Genomic DNA, 17,256 nt, shown 5'->3' with positions numbered 1-17,256 from the left:
AGCTGGTTGCCATAATCTTGGTTTTTTTGAGGTTTAGCTGCAAGCCAGCTTTTGCACTTTCTTCTTTCACCTTCATCATAAGGCTCCTCAGTTCCTCTTCACTTTCAGCCATCAAAGTGGTATCATCTGCATATCTGAGATTGTTAATGTTTCTTCCAGAGATTTTAACTCCAGCCTTGGATTCCTCAAGACCAGCTTGTCGCATGATGTGTTCTGCATACAAGTTGAATAGGTAGGGTGAGAGTATACAGCCCTGCCGTACTCCTTTCCCAATCTTAAACCAGTCCGTTGTTCCGTGGTCTGTTCTTACTGTTGCTACTTGGTCGTTATACAGATTCTTCAGGAGGCATACAAGATGACTTGGTATCCCCATACCACTAAGAACTTGCCACAATTTGTTATGGTCCACACAGTCAAAGGCTTTAGAATAGTCAATAAAACAGAAATAGATGTTTTTCTGAAACTCCCTGGCTTTTTCCATTATCCAGCGGATATTGGCAATTTGGTCTCTAGTTCCTCTGCCTTTTCTAAACCCAGCCTGTACATCTGGCAATTCTCGCTCCATGAACTGCTGAAGTCTACCTTGCAGGATCTTGAGCATTACCTTACTGGCATGTGAAATGAGTGCCACTGTTCGATAGTTTGAACATTCTTTAGTGTTTCCCTTTTTTGGTATGGGGATATAAGCTGTAATGAGTAAAACATTTTTTCTCAGCTAGTTTATCCTGTTGTATAATGAGAAAATAAATATGCAATATTGTAGGAAGGGAAGGAAGGTGTATCAGAACTATTAAACTTGCTTGAAGTAATTCTATATTTTTGAAGAGAAGCTTTCCCCGCAGAGATTAAATCTGATATACCGTATACAGATTAGATTTAGCTCAGAGCATTCACTTGTTAAACACAAACAAACCCACTGTGGCATTATCACAAATGGAAAAGCTATTGTTATTTATGTGAAATTTGTCTGGACAACCCTTAGCCAAAATGCTCCCAAAGCATTTTGGGGCTTAAGATTGTTAAGTCATATACCAACAAGTTGTATATTTTCATGAATTTAGATGTTTATAACTAGAGTTAATAGGAATGCTTTCATATAATGTCATCATATCATCTGTAAGGTGAAAAGCTGAGTTATCAAGGTTAAATGATATTAGCATCAGGAGGCAAAATAATTTAAATTTCTTTCCATTGGCTGTTGTTTTTGGTTCTGCCTTACATTTGCAGTTATTAACTCTATGGGTCTGGAGCCACGAAATGTACTAGTTCAACTTTATAAGTTGCCAGTCATCTAGGTGACCAGCAGTTATCCTAGGTGAATAGGAAAATCCAAATGCAGAAGCCAACCTATAATGCTTGCCACCAGCTAACCCCTCACATTACTTTTAAATATCCACCCAAGCAGTGAGTTGCTTTTCATAGCTGGGGAAATGCATGTTTCTGCTGTCTGTATTTCAGAAAAAGGTGTACACATGGGTATTTCAAATATCCTGTCAATTTTATTTTTAGAACTATTTTAAAGGATGTAAGCCCAATGTTTAAATTACTGGAGTGAGAGCATATTCACTATACAATCACTCTCACACCTGATTATTTTTTACACAGACATATATATCAATCCACTGGAATCAACCCAGCCACTTCAATCACACTAGGAGAAGCAGCTTGTCATCCCACCATTTTGGGGAGGTCGTGGTGAGACAGAGGGGAAGAGATGTGGAATCATTGTTTTTTTGTAGTTGGCTGGCTTCTGGATGGCCTCCCATGAGAAGTGTGTTTGGGGGTGGATGCCAGATGGTTTCTGGAATGTAGGTTTGCCTATTTTGACTGTTGGGCTTTTTGTATAATCAATTTGATTGTTATTGGTTTTTTATGTTGTGGGCTGCCAAGAGTCTGTACATGATTGCAAATGAGTGGGTGTGGTGTGTGTGAGAGAAAGATAAATGTATTTTATTATTCCTTCCTGTACTGGACTTCATGCCCCAGAGGCTTTTGCCTGCCCACTGAGTATTGGAGAGTGTCACACACTTCACTGACAAGTAGATCATCGGTGGGCAGCAAAAAGTCAGGAGTCCTGTGCAGCTGCTCTTAGCAGCTGGCAGTGTACAGATCTTTGAAAGGTATCTTTGCAATATACCTTCCCTAGCTGGACTCCTAATGCAGCCAAGATAGTTTTTGTGGTTGCAGCAAGAGTACTGGGGAGACCATAAACACACTTCATTCTCAGCCATGGTTTGTTTTAAATGATTGGTGAAAGATGTCACAGGGACTGAGTTTCAAAGAAAGGCTAGGCTAAAACTAAACAAATTGCATTATGGCTTGGCCCAGTGCATGGACTAAGCTTTTATGTCTGGCTATGAAAGGCAATGGAGAAAAAGCTACATTAGATATCTAGTGTTGCATCTGCCAGGGGGAGAGAACTGACAGCTCTCTCCCTACCCACTACAGGGATGTGGCCACCAACTCACTGGATTTCAGTCCATGTGGTCCTCAGGAATCTTTGCCTGATATCCTAGTAGGCACTTAACGGATATCCTCAATATTCAACATATTGATATACTGCCACAAAAAGATGGAAAACACACGAGACTTTTTCTAAGTAGAAGGAAGAATAAAACAAACAGGCAATGGGCAGAAGAGTCACTGCTTCGCCATCTCTCTTCCCCTGGTCATTCTGGATGCTTCAGGCTGTAGGTCTAAAACTACTTTCTAGGTCTTCATAGCCAGTGATGAAAACAGCTGATTCTGCCTTGTCACATATAGTAAAACTGAACATAAACAAAACAGCCAGAGCTTGGGTCTTCAACCTTCTCTTCTCTGAAAACTGAGTTTTTACACTTTGGAACAGTGGTTCTAAATGGCTTAAATTTAGGATATTATTGGGATCAGTTCTCTATCTCATCCTATCCTCAGTCCTGTAAATCTCCCACTCATACTAGCCTAAATATGGAATTGTGGACAACTGAAAATTTGTTATAACAACATCTAACCATCTTTCCTCTAGTCCCACAATGTACTATAGAGCTGACCTGTGACATCCCTTCCATGTCCAATTGCATCAGTTCAGCTTGGTTGAATTGTAGAAGAGCCATTCCTACACGGAAGATTATTTCCAATCCCTATAAGAAGTCAGCAGAGGTTAGATAGACTCCACCTGTAACTGAGTTTCCCACGGTTTACAATAATTGTCAAACTGTCCTTCCTATGTGAAAGAAATGTAAATTAAAGTATAAGACATATAATGGGAATCATACTTTGGTTTTCCCTCACAAATTCAACTATCCACTCACATACACCATTTAAAATGTTCTTGTTTCATCTTTGACCAAGTTATACCAAGAATTCTAAATTTAACTGAGCAGATGCTTATGCAGCAACTAGTGTATTTACAGAAGCAAATATTGCTAGAGCATTCTGTGACAAATCAATCTGGACTATTCGTTCAGATACAACTTTTAGAAATGGATTAGACAAATCCATGGAGAGTAAGGGTAGCAATGGCTACTATCTATGATTATCTGTTCCCCCCCTCCCCCGACCAGAAGCAGAAGTAGAGTCCTACTGCCAGGGTACAGCAAGATAAGAATGCTGTTGCCCTCATATTCTATTTTTCCCAGTGCCAATTCTAATGATCAAATCAGTTATGCAGACCACTCAATTTCTTCCCCTTCCATATGCTTTACCTCATACATGAAGATGTCAAATACTCGTGTGGCCACAGGCAGAGGAAAAGTAGTGAGGAAGAGTGTAAGAAACCAGGATGATGCGTACATAGAGGTAAGAAAGCTTTGGGAGCGGAAGTGGATATTCAGCTCAGGCAGTTGTTCCTGACAGAAACATATAACATAAATCTTAATTATGAGAAAGTCCAGCCAACAATCACTACTACACAGGCATTGAGAGATTCCTCAGCAGGATTCTCAATTCTGAAAATTAAGGTAATGGATTTGGAAAGAAGAAGGCAGTTCATTTTTTAAATCCAAGATTTGGAAATTTCTTTACCTGCAGCATGTATTCAAATTGGTAGATGCAAAGTCCTAACTCAGCCATAGTGGGTTTGAACAATTCCCGTAATCTATATTCTTGCATCAGCCGTACAAATACACAGAAGGCCTCTTCTTCAGGCATCTAGAAGTAGAGAGTGCATTTGCATGAGTCTCTTTAAAACCTGATGAAGGATGAAAATCTTCTGCTCAATATTCAGCACTAAAAGCCCAAATGGGAGAAAACTTAATAATAGTAAAATATATGTTCTTCATATAAGGGTTCTTCAGTTGAGTCTCTGTTATCTCCTTTAAAAAGAAAGAGTTCATCAAAATTAATCAAAATTAAGAAAAGTCTTGCCTCCTTTGTTCAGCTCCACTGTATAACAACCCAAGAAAACTTTTTTAAAGCAACTGCAATTGTTTAATAAGTGAGTGATTTTACAATGTTTTGGTTTTTATTCTTGATAGCATGAAAATAACAAGCATGAATATACAACAAAACTTATTCAACACAACCACATGTCTTAAGTAGGATGGAGATTAAAGAAGTAATAAATTTGACTGTTTTTGTTTTTGTTAACTGCTATATACAAGTTATATAAGAAAAACAACTCATCACAATCAATACAATGCTTTTAAGCCATTGTAATTAAAAATCAAGTCACTGCTTTTGACCTATTTACTGCATAATAAACAGTGCAATGTTTACAGTATGTATCATGGCTTTATATCTGTTTTTCATCCTGTCCCTGGAAAAGGTACACTTCCAAAACATTGCAGACCTGAATAATTAAGTTTTCTTCAAGGGCACTTGGCTTTTCTTGTTCCTTAGTTTTGAGCACCTGCCCTCCCTTCCTTAATGACTACATGGACACAACCACACAGTTTCTTGGCAACAGTAGTGAAATGGTTTCCCACTGCCTTTTTTTGGAATGTTTTTGGACTTCCCAGTTTATTAGACTTTAGTTTAAAGCACTGCAAATACTATTTTGGGAATTTTACACTGTGCATGCCTGTGATTAGTAAATTTGATCATGCCATTAAAAATGACATCAATTCAAGTTGAACATCAAGAGATATGGATCAGATGCTTTAAAATGCAGGTAACTATATTATTGTTCATTCTAGATTACACTTTTTCTAATATAGGCTGGAAAAAATGTAAGTGTCGCCCTATTATAGGCTGAATGTCAAGAATCTGTAATCTTCCAAATGGCCCTTTACTTTGAGGGAAGCTCTAAGGCCATCCTTGCAAAACAATGCGCAGAACCAACCAGTCAGCCAGCCAGCCTCTTCTAAGTTTAGGGTAAGCTGTTGCCCTGCTTCATTTCAAACCAGTAAAAAGTTGTTTGGATCTGAAACCACACCTATCAAATTGGATCAGCTGGGCCTCAACACTTCATCAAAACAGCATATATTAAATTTGCAATGTGGATTGAGTGTAATCTGCACAGGTCAAATATTCAAATCCCTAGAAAAGCACAACATATTTAGGGACCTGCTTCCAAAAAATTTTGGATAATTAAAAGTTTTTAAGTAGGTGTATACTGACAAAAATTTCTTTCTATATAAAACAAGAATTAATCTGGGTTCATATTTTTAATCAATATTAAGGTTTGAGAAACTAGACGAGAACTAATGTCGTCCACTTTCAGCTATGGAAATTGTATATGTGATTTTGGGCCAGTTACTCCCTAGCCCTCACAAGGTTATTGTTATGGGGAAAAATTGGAGGACAGTATGCTTAGGTATTTTGCCCTGAGCTTCCAAAAGCAAGGTGCAATATAAATAGAACAAATGCATAAAAGCAAATTGTAGCCTACAGACCCGTAATGTAATAGTTTTATAAGATAATGAACTGGTCTAGAAATTCCTAACGGTTAACACTTGTATTCCAGACAGATTTCTAATCTTAAGTAGCACAGACCTGCATAAGTAGTAGTCCCACGATGAATGCACTACCTTGGCAGTACCCAACCTCACGGTCTACTAGAGAATAAGCCTGAAAGAGATAGGAATTTAAGCAAGAAAAAGATTTACAGCTCACAACTTAGCCATAAATTCATCTGAAAGAGCTAAAAGATGTACGCGGCTATATCTTAAAATGTGCAAAAATTCTTGCGATACCTTGAAGTTTAGTCAATGTATTATTAAACAAGGCTTCATGAATCACAGTTCTCTCTATAAGATGCATGGACATAAACTTAGCCACAGAATTTTTCTTCCTGCCATGAAAAAGTTTCAGGTATCAACTATGGGAAAGTAATGAATCTGGAACTTGGTTATCTTGGGCATCTGATATGGAGATAGCTGAGGTGGAGAGAGCATAATTGCTTAAGTTACCATTTATAGCAAGGAATTAAGATCAATATTTTAGAAAACAAAGATAAGATAATAAATGCAAAATATTGCCCAGTTGAACAAGAGAAGGATTAACTGAGGAAAGATGCACATACAGTGCATTAATTAGATGATACACTTCAGGCAACTCTTGGGAAATGTAAGAATTTGCATGTTCTTGGAATGTGAGATACTTCAAGGAATTACATAATACAAGGTAGCTGTTTTTGGTGCATTCAAGTCCGTTTTGACTCCTGGCAACTACATGAGTAGGATAAATAAGTAACAAGGCTATATTGTCAAAATTGCAACAAAAGATGCAAAAGTTAAAAAAATCTGCTTTGATTTTATAGGGTTTAAGAGCAGTCAGTTGCCTCTCTTGGATTTATTTTTTTCTTATATTTTTATCTTGCCCTTTCTCTTAGGAACTCAGGATGTTTCTCATTTCATTCTTGAAATCTGAGATATATCCCAAATCAAATACCCTAGCTTCAGTATCTATTCAACAATCCATTCTTTTTGTTTACGGAACCAACTGGAAACTAAGATGAACGATAAATACACAAATGTGATATTATTGTACATATTCCTCTATTCCAATTACAGATATGTTTCTATAAATCTCTGGGAACCCTTTATGGACTTTTGCTGACGCCAGGACTGAAATGTTAGTGCTCTCTGAGCCTTGTTGTTTTCTTGCAGACGTTTCATTGCCAGGCTAGGCAACATCTTCAGTGCGAACAGGGAGAGGGCCTTGCTCTCTGTTTATATACTGTCCAGCTTGTGTTGGTGGAGGTGTCGTTCTCTCCTTAGGGGTTCCTTGATTGGGTTGTTGTTTGCTGCTTGGCTGATTCCTAAGGAGAGAACAACACCTCCACCAACACAAGCTGGACAGTATATAAACAGAGAGCAAGGCCCTCTCCCTGTTCGCACTGAAGATGTTGCCTAGCCTGGCAATGAAACGTCTGCAAGAAAACAACAAGGCTCAGAGAGCACCAAAGACTCCACAGTTCAACTCTGAGCTACAAATTTTCGCTTCAATTGGTACTGAAATATTAATGGTTTATGGATTTGCATATGGATAAGGGATGACTTATGGGAAGAAGAGAATACTTGCATGCAACCTTATGGGGGGTGAAGAATTAGTAAGATTGTACTTGTGATGAAGATCGGAAGTCACTTCTTTAATATTTTTCTTTTTTCTTTTTTCCTTTTTCTTCTTTTCCTCTTTTCTTGCACTTTCTATTCTCTTTACTTTTCCTTTTGAGTTTAGTTTGTATTGTCTTTCATTGTTTTTTTTTAAAAAGACTTTCAATAAAAATTATTTTAAAAAATATTCCTCTCCTCCAACTACAAAATTACAGAAAAGGCATTTCCAAGAATATCGATTTAGTATTAGAAACCTTCAGTACTACTATTCTTTTCACTAAAATGCTCATGAGAGACAATGATAAGAGAGCAGCCAAAGGAAAAAATAACTGTAGTAATATAGAAGACTGTAAATACTCACAGATAGACTGGATATATGCATATATTAGTTATAATATATCTTTGAGTGAGATGGGCGGTGATGAAATTTGAAATATAAATAAATCAATATAACAAAGAAGTAAAAGTTTTGGATGTTCTAAATGACTGTAATCAAAAGGGAGATGACTTAGTCCTCAATGGTACCCAACACCAATTATAGAGTCTGAATGTTACTGAACCACATGGAATTAGTTATACTACACTGATGTGTAGATGGAATATTGCCATGAAAATTCAAGAATCACATGAGGGTTTTTTTTAAAGGGGGGGCTGGTTAAAAAGAAAATGTGAAAGAGACCATGAAGACTTTCACTAAAACAAATAGGACAGCTAGAATACATATAATCAGTAAAGAATCTATCACACTGTCCATACAAGCAACATGATTAGAGAAAAATAAGTTTCCTAATGTGTTGTAGCAGTTAAAGTATTAGACTAACACTGGGGAGACAGGTCCACTTCCATCATCAGCCACAGAAGGTCACTGGGTGACTTTGGGCCAATCACCCTCTCTTAGCTCAGCCTACTTTACAGAGTTATTGTTGGGAAAAGTGAGAGAAAAGAGAGCTATGTGCACTGCCTTGAGCTCCTTTAACAAAAGGCAGGATATAAATCTAACAAGCAAATAAATAAATGAAACCAAAAAAGGACATACACTTTAGTATAAAAAAAAATAAGATACCATGCTAATCCACAATTTCCTTAACCATGTTTTACTGAATAAGCCACATCTGGCAGGGTTAAGGTTAACGATCTGGGCTATATTATAAATCATACACAGAAAGCAGAATGTAAGAATAAATTAAACATCCTTCTAATGGAAGGTAAACTGTGAAATCACCCAAAGGATCTTTATTATTGTAACTCTTAACAGTGGAGAACAAATGTAGCTCAGAACTGAATTGCTGATTTCACTGATGATGTTACCTAACCTGGTAATGAAACATCAGTAAGAAACAAGCAAGCTCAGAGAACAACAGCTTGTTGGACACAATGTGTATTTTGTCATGTAGAGCACAAATACTAGATTCGGTATCCAATTATTCCAAGGTACACAATTCTTAATGAGCAAAAGGCATTTGGCTGTCTATTAAGGACTAAATATTCTTCCCACTTCATCTACAGAAGCCAGTCAACTCCTTAATTTATGTAATTGTGAATATATAAAACCAAAATGCAATGGGAGAGTGATAGGCCTTCTGAAATTCTCACCAGGCTAATTAGTAACCCCCCCCCCAAAAAAAGCCAAGGACACTCTAAGAGGGGATTCTGGGAATTTTAGTTCCAGCACTCCTGGAGGACCCTACTTTTTAAAAGACTAATTTTACAGTATGTCAGAGATTGCAAGAGAAACATCAAAGAATTATCTGCCTTATTTGTAGCTGTTATACAACAATTCATTTTTAAAATCAATTTCCATATTTGATCTTCCCTGTATATAACAGGCTTACAGTAGAAAGAAAAATAATTTATTAGAATAAGACTCTATTTTTCCAATTAAACTCCAATGAAATTAACAAGCAAAGCAGTTTTAGTCTGATCTGCAAGGCTAATTATTGATACTGTAAAAATACTGTAAAAAAATCGGGGAGCCAAATGAAGAAAGCTGCCATTCTAGGTAACAAGAGCTCATTTGATTTTAAAGTTGAGACACTGAAGTTAATTTCATGAAATAGACCTCTACTTGCATATAAAGGGACATACATCGAATGTAATTTCAAAAGCAACATTGTCTTCTACTTGCCTTCATAACATTGAAGAGAACCTCCTGGCCTAGACTGTCTTGCCCCTTGAAGAACTCATGTTCAGGGTATGTTCTGGCAATGTCCCTTCTGATTAGCTTTTCACAAGGAGAAGACATTTTCAGCAACTCTGAATATTGATTCTTCACAGGCATGTCTGTGGCACTGCACAAAAGCTGCCAAACGATTGCCCGGAAATGGTGAGGGATTCCTTTCCTTATGAGTTCCTAAGCAGTAGGGAAAAAGAGTACAAGATACTCCAAATGACATTATGGAAAACTGGTTCACACTCCATGTCTTTTTCATATTTCTACTCAATACTGAAGGGATATAGTCAGTTTTAAACCCTTGACATAAACTAAAAGGGAAACTGAGTACAATATTACTCATTATTCAAATTTTGTTACCGCCCATCTCCCCCAAAAGAGGGACTCTGGGTGGTTTACAATAAAATTAATACTATAATAATAAACAGTTAAAATCCTATAAAAATAAAAACAAGTTACAGATATTAAATACAATATAAATAAATATAAAATCCAAGTGGCTATAAAAATTCCAATCCGGTGGGAGGGGCTCTAAGGTGCGAGCCACCCCCAAGAATGGCTACCCACCTTCCCACCCCAAGCGAGATGGCAGAACCAAGTCTTCAGGGCCTTCCGGAAGGTCAGGAGCAAAGGGGCCTGCCTCACCTCCGGGGGCAAGATGTTTCAAAGGGCGGGGGCCACTGCAGAGAAGGCCAGCTTCCTGGACCCCACCAGGTGAAATTCTCTTACAGACGGGGTCTGTAACATGCCCTCTCTGCAGGATCAGGTGAGGCAGGTCAATATAGTTATTGCATCCACAATTTCAACACACCAAAGAGTCAGCTTAATAAAAAGTCTCAAAATTAAGGTTTTCATACTCATCCTGAGGGTCTTCTGGAACATCTGAATCCACAAAATAAATATTCAATACCTTAACCAACTGGCTTTTAGAAAACAATTTGTTTCTCCTCTGGTTCCTGCCCTCAGCTTTACAGAGTTCTTTTATCACCATTTTACAGGCATTTCTTGTAAAGAGCCAGGAACATGTGAAGTATTCTTGTAATACACATTGTTCTTACATAAAAAGAATTTTGTTTCCCACTGCCTCGCTTGTTCCAGTCCACAACTATGATGCAGAAATATACAATCAGAAAAAGAATGATTGTATACCATGTAAGTATACCAAGTATAACAAATGGAAACATGCCTATGACTTACAAAATAAGTCTTATAAAACATGTCTACCACTAGAGGCAATTACTTTCCTCACCTTGAGTAATTTCTCTTTTCTTTTCCGCCATTCTTCCCATTCATTGACAATCCTTCCCCATAAAATCCAGGTATCCTCTTCAAGATGGCTCAGATTGGATGATGCAGAAGAACTGGATACCAAAGATGACCCGCTATTCCTTCGAGAACCATTCATAGAGCGTAATGACTTTGAATCAGCTTCCAGAAGCCTTGAAAATGTCATAAAAACTTAGTGGTATCTCTACCAGTTCCATAACTAGGTTAGACTTCAGAGCACCACAGATGCTCCAGAGACTTCCACACAAGCAAGCTTCTCCAAACATTTCAACTAAGAGGCAACATGATACATGTAGAGATTAGGGTTGCCAACCAATATGTTGAGAATTCTCTTGTAATGTTGAACATTCATCAGAAACTCTTCCATCTCTGAAGGAGAATGGAAGGATACATGCATAAAGTTGTAACTGGGATTTTATTGTAAACTGCCCAGAGTCCCTCTTCTGGGGGAGATGGGCGGTGGCTAAATTTGAGTAATAAATAAATAAATAAATAATTTATGCAAATTATTCTGTTTGAGGCTGGGGATGAAGAGAAGAAGACAGAACATTTTATAACATTTTCTTAGTTATAAAAGAATTTTAACATGTAGTTAAAATCAAGGATATAGAGAAACCTTTCTATCTTTAAACTGCATTCTGGTTTTACCAGTTTAAGATGAATAGAAATTGTATTCTGTGACAATACTAGAAAATTAAAACAAACTGAATTCAGTTATTTCTACAAATCATTTTCAGTGTAATTCTCTACAAGGTTATACTACATACCAGTTTTAAAGATTTCTTTCACCTTTTAGCCAAATTTTGTAATTTATAGTCAAGAGCAGTATATACTTCAATAAGTAATCTTATTTACTACATACAGCTACATTAATTTGATTATTCAGATTCTCAGAATAGGAGCTGCTTACTCATCAACACAATACATTTTGCTATTAATCATTATCTCAGAGAGTTATAATAAAATAGTCACATAAAGAAAATTGCTTTAGGACTGAGAAAACAGTTTTTTCATGTTATATCAAAAGGGGAAGTATTTCAAATGAGCAATCAACACTGGACAAATAACCAAAATCATTGCCTATGTACTCCAGATTTGATATTTTCATTATAAGTTTTTTCACTACAATAAAGCATTTGACATTATGTTGCCACCACATGATCATATAGCAATCAAACAGGATATTAACAGAAATAGGTTGATCAAAGGGATCTACAGTCTCTTATATGTTTTAAGCAGCTGTCAAAGCCAGGTATACCAATTAACTGAAGGCAAAGTCAAACTAGGATTCCCACTAATAGCTGCCTCAGTGCTGGATCTGGATCTACTTAGGCAAATGTTCTGGCCCTAGTGTGGATGGAGCAACACTGACATACATAATGTGAAATAAAATATTAATAAATGGATGTCCATTCATCCATCCCCATTCCTTCCACATCTGATTTAGCATTCATGCTGATTTAGCATTTATCTCATGGGAAATACAGTAATTGATACAAGGGAAAACATTTAATTTTTTGAGCAAGGATCATTTAATTTTATGGATGGGAAATAGCCAATCCTTACTGAAATGGTGAAATATTCCCAAATTGCACCTCTACCTATCTTTTGATATTCTGGAGGAACTGAAGCTGAACATGATAGAAAGCCCAAGGAGATTGTAAAATGGGTTTTTCATCATTAATATCAATGTTCATATTCTTACACAGAGATTGTTCCATATGATTAAAGTAAATTACTAAATGAAATTGCTGGCTATAAATGAGAGGGCTGACCTGGTTTGCATTACTGAAACCTGGCTGAGCATTGGTGGGTGGGGGGTTCCCTCTCTGAAATATGCCGTTCTGGGTTGCAGGTGTAGCACCAACCATGATTCCAGAGCAGGTGTGGAGGTGCAGCTGTTGAATCTCTGGCAGCTTTCACATACTTGGTCTAGTTTTTCTCCTGTCAGCCCCACTAGGTAGACCAGGAAACCAACTCCATAGGAAGGCTAGAACTACTTTTATTGAGATTGGTTATGACAACAGAATCTTGCAAGTCTGATTGTGCTGTGCCCCTTGTCCCTCTTATAACTCAGTAAATTAGGAAAATGTCTGCCTTAGCCACTTCCAAATCTTATCTCATTGCTCTGGACTTTAAAAAAAATGTTTCAGCCCCTTTTACCTAGGTATTGGTCCCTGCATATCTCCATCAAGGTCATCTTCCTTATTCTCTACAACTCCCCTCTAGTTTTGGGGAGCCTCTGCAGCTATCCCCCACTGAACAAATGAAGGACCTATTTCATTGATTTGCTCCAGGCAACTGATTAACCTGAAAGCATTCCAGGGGGAACTTTGTGGTTTTGGTGAAGCCTGGTTACATGGCCTTAGATGCAGCCTGGAATGAGTGGGCAGCAACAGCCTTAGATTGGATCACACCTGTGCAGACTTTGTGGTTTTGGATCTTGGAGGACTCCTTGGTTTTCAGAGGAATTCCAGGAGATGAAAGGACACAAGAGATGCCTAAAGAACCACTGCAGGAAGACACAGAATTAATCTGACCAAGTGCAGATGAGAACCTTTATTAGGTCTTACCGTGTACCATTAAAAGTGGCAAAGCAGGCTTACTCCTCTGCTCTTACTGAGTCTGCAGAGAGCTGACCAGCAGCCCTTTTGGATAACTAGCTCCCTTCTTGGTAAGGATGGGCTAGGGGAGCCCTTGTGAGGTCGCTTGAGGACTATACTAGGGATCTGTCAGACCAAGTTACTCAAATCTGCTGGGCAGGTCCTATGGAACTGACAGAGGCATGGTCTTGCTAGGTAACCTAGAAAGAGTTCCAGCCCATTGGTCCTGAGGTAGTGGACAGGGTCCTTGTGGCTGTGAGTTCTGCCACCTGTGATTTAGATCCATATCCCTCTTGGTTGATCAAGCCCCCCCCTCCCGGAAATGACATGTAGTTAGATCCAAGTGGTGACGAATGCTTTTTTGTGAGAGGGGATGATCCCATCTGCTTTGAAGGACATGGTGGTCTGTCCCTTCCTCAAAAAGCCCTCCTTGGATCCAACCATACTGGATAATTTTTGTCCAGTTTCCAACCTTCTCTTTTTAGGAAGTGGAGTATCTGGACCTTTCCAATTGGGTTTCAGGCCAGGCTGTATTACTGAGATGGCACTGATCATGCTAGAGAGCTCATGATGGGATAGTGCATCCATCCTGGTCCACCTGAATGTCTTGGCAGCTTTAAATACCATTAATTGGGGTTTTGTTCTGGACTGGCTCAGGAAGTTGAGAATGGGGGGTACAGTTCGGTGATGGTTCTCCTCCTTCTTCTGAGGCCAGTTCCAGTTGGTGGTAAAGGGGAGAGGTCTAGTTCTAGGCCTCTGATATGCGGGGTGCCTCAGGGCTCAACTCTCCCTGTTCCTATTCAACATCTACTCGAAGCCACTGAGTGAAATCATCCACTGGCATGGGGTGGGGTATCCTCAGTATTAATGATATTCAGTTATATATCTCTGGCCCAGGCTGTACAAGTGATGCCATCAAGGTTCTTATCCACTGCCCGGAGGCAGTGAAAGACTGTCTGGGAAGAACAGGCTGAGACTCAATCCTAACAAGACTGAATGGCTGTGGGGTTTCGTGCCCCTTGGATCTGCAGACCTTCCATCTCTGGCTCTGGATGGTGGCACTCCCCCAGACAGAGTTGGTGCACAATTTAGGATCCCTCATGCAGTGGCACAAACAATTTTGGGCACACCAAGATTCACCAATGTGACACCACTGCTGTACGAGCCGCTTTGGCTCCTGGATACAATTCAAGGTGCTGGTTATCACCTTTAAAGCCATACATGACACATGGCCAGGTTACTTGTAGACTGCTTATCTCCACTAGTTTCAGCCTGTCCTACCAGCAAGGCCACCACTGACCTGTAAGGCCCCTTTGTGCAAAACGTTTTTTGCTGCCCCTATGCAAAAGGCAAAATGGTGCTCGTAGCAGTCTCCTTAATTCAAATATACTATTTATTCAGCAACAAAATAAGCCTCTGATAGAGGGGTTCCCAGGAACATCTGGCTGAACCCTGGGGGGTAAAGGAGTCTATATTATCCTTTGGTGTAATCCATTCTTCTGCTCTTTTTTGCTGATAGACATATAAGCACTCATTTTGGACATAACTATGAAGGGCAAAAGGCAGTTCTGGCCTTGAAGGAGCAAGAATAGGCAGGATTGGAGGGTAGGAGAAAAGGGGAACCAACTTGCTGCCACCTGTTAGGCCCAGGCAAGGGTAACCTGGGAAAGGAGGAGACTCGAGGGACTAGGAGGATGAAGAGCAGGTAGGAAAGGGAGGGTGTGTGGATTCAGCACCAACACAACCAGCCCGCCCCTCCTTGCAATCTCTCTGGCAAGTAGACACACTCTCTAGCAGCCCTGCTGGCACACATACCATTGCTTGGGAGACAAATGCCTTCTCCTTCATGGTCCTCACCGTCTCCAACACATGCCATCACCATGCCTGTCAACTTACCAGGTAGACCAGATAGGAAACCCAACCAGATGAGCTAATTCTACTTCATTGTAAAGCTACATTAACAGAATCTTGCAAGTCTGAAAGTACAATTCTCCCACTGTCTCTTTTATAGCCGGAAAAACTAGGAAGTTCTGAGCCTCTTGCCCTGCCCACTATCCAGCTGCAGGCTATGCTCTCTCTTATCTGACCGTTCGCTAGGCAGCATCTCTTTGCCGGTCTCCCAAGGTTTTTCCTGCATACCATTACAATGTCTGAAGCTGTTCAGCTTCTACTCAGGGAATAGAAGTTGAATTAATCTGTCTCCCCTTGCCTTTCAATATATGCTGCTTCTACAACGTCTGTCTGACATAAGTGAGCACATGCAGCTGGTGTTCAGAATGGAGATTTGATTTTTAAAACTTAATTTGGTGCCATGTGTACAACTTCCACACCTGCTTGCAGTGACCCTACCTACCAGATCTGCCAGTGGGATAGGGGAATGCTCCAGGTCCCCTCTCTGAAACAATGTTGTCTTATGGGACTCAGACACAGCACCTGGCCTTGTGATCTAGCAGCCTCGACCCTATTAGCTTTCTGGAAGCCTATGAAGACCTGGCTCTTTCCTCAAGCATGAGGACCAGGACATTAACAGGAGCCCAATACACCTGTTGGTGTATGAGCTGTTTCAAGGTGCCTTATAGCTATAATATGATAACTATTCTTAATTGCATTCCATATTGTTTTATATTGTTTTCTTTATTAATATCGGTTTTTAATGCATTGTTTGTTAGCTGTCCAGAGTTACTTGTTTAGGATGTATGGATATATAACTCGTCCAATAAATAGATATCCAACAAAAAGACTGTTGATACTGAAGTTGATTTTTTTTATGTGCAGTAACAGTACTGCCAGATAGATTAAAGAATCATAACTTAACTGTTACCTATGAGTGTTTTCCACCTGGTGATATTTCGTGTTTGCATACTGATGCTTCAGGAAATATTAAACTGTGTATTTACAGGGACCATCCAGTAAACCTGGAGCATCCAGCAGACATTTAAACTGTATACTTACACAGAACACCAGCCCTGATCTATAAGCTATTTATAACCCCTGGCTTTCAGTCAGCAGAAACTCAGAATGCCCTACCTGTTTTGTTCTTCCAACTTGGCCAATAGCTCCAATTCATCTGGGCTCAGGTTCTCAGAGTCGGAAGTAGGGGAACATGCAGGCACAGAGTTGACAGAAGAGAGCGCTTCATGGGAAGAAGAGTCAGGGCTGACTGCTGGACTTGCCATCTCCAGCAGTTTGAGAGTAACAGGAATGTTCATTCAGAAAGTCCTCAGAAACAGTGATCAGGAAAGTTAAGGAATCACCTGTAAAAGACAACAGACTATTTAAAACAGCAGTCTTTTTCTCCCTTCTACTTCATAAGCTGTTCCCAAGACTGGATCATAATCTTCCTAGTTTAAGGAGAATTGCTACTACAGATCAAATAAAAAAGAAACATTATTCCAAGATAACCAAGGGGTCTGTCTTTGTTTTTTACATTTCTTTTGTGAAGAAGCATTTCTTTTCAGGTAAGCATTTTGATTTTCCCAATTAATCCTTAGCAACATTTGGCTACAAAAATTGTAAAATATTCAGGGGATGTGAACTGCTTTTCCAAAGACAAACCTGTATAACTTGAATGTAAGTCACAGCGCAGAGTTCAACAAATTCTATCCTTGCTAAACACTCAGGATAGCCCATTGTATTTTTCAGCAGAATCAGTATTATGAATGAATATTCTACAAGCCTTCTTTAAAAAGACATCCACATGGTCACTTTCTGCTTTTAGCAT

At 39.1% G+C, this 17,256-nt stretch overlaps 1 protein-coding gene across 3 annotated transcripts in view; it reads right to left on the bottom strand.

Annotated features, from left to right (window-relative positions):
• Positions 1–17,256, bottom strand: part of EVI5L (ecotropic viral integration site 5 like) — a 55,501-nt gene that overhangs the window by 24,907 nt on the left and 13,338 nt on the right. For all 3 annotated transcript variants that reach the window (XM_063292504.1, XM_063292505.1, XM_063292506.1), the window contains exons 2-8: positions 16,563–16,789; positions 10,895–11,084; positions 9,601–9,825; positions 5,914–5,988; positions 4,003–4,128; positions 3,684–3,827; positions 3,030–3,119 (exon numbers count right to left, since the gene is read on the bottom strand). In XM_063292504.1, coding sequence (XP_063148574.1) covers positions 3,030–3,119; positions 3,684–3,827; positions 4,003–4,128; positions 5,914–5,988; positions 9,601–9,825; positions 10,895–11,084; positions 16,563–16,744 — 1,032 coding nt within the window. In that variant the 5' untranslated portion in view covers positions 16,745–16,789. The remainder of the gene's footprint in view (positions 1–3,029; positions 3,120–3,683; positions 3,828–4,002; positions 4,129–5,913; positions 5,989–9,600; positions 9,826–10,894; positions 11,085–16,562; positions 16,790–17,256) is intronic.

This window comes from Candoia aspera, chromosome 2 (assembly GCF_035149785.1).
Source record: "Candoia aspera isolate rCanAsp1 chromosome 2, rCanAsp1.hap2, whole genome shotgun sequence".
Classification (NCBI taxonomy): Eukaryota; Metazoa; Chordata; class Lepidosauria; order Squamata; family Boidae; genus Candoia; species Candoia aspera.
Note: the sequence above shows the minus strand (reverse complement) of the source record. Positions and strands in the feature narration are given on the sequence as shown.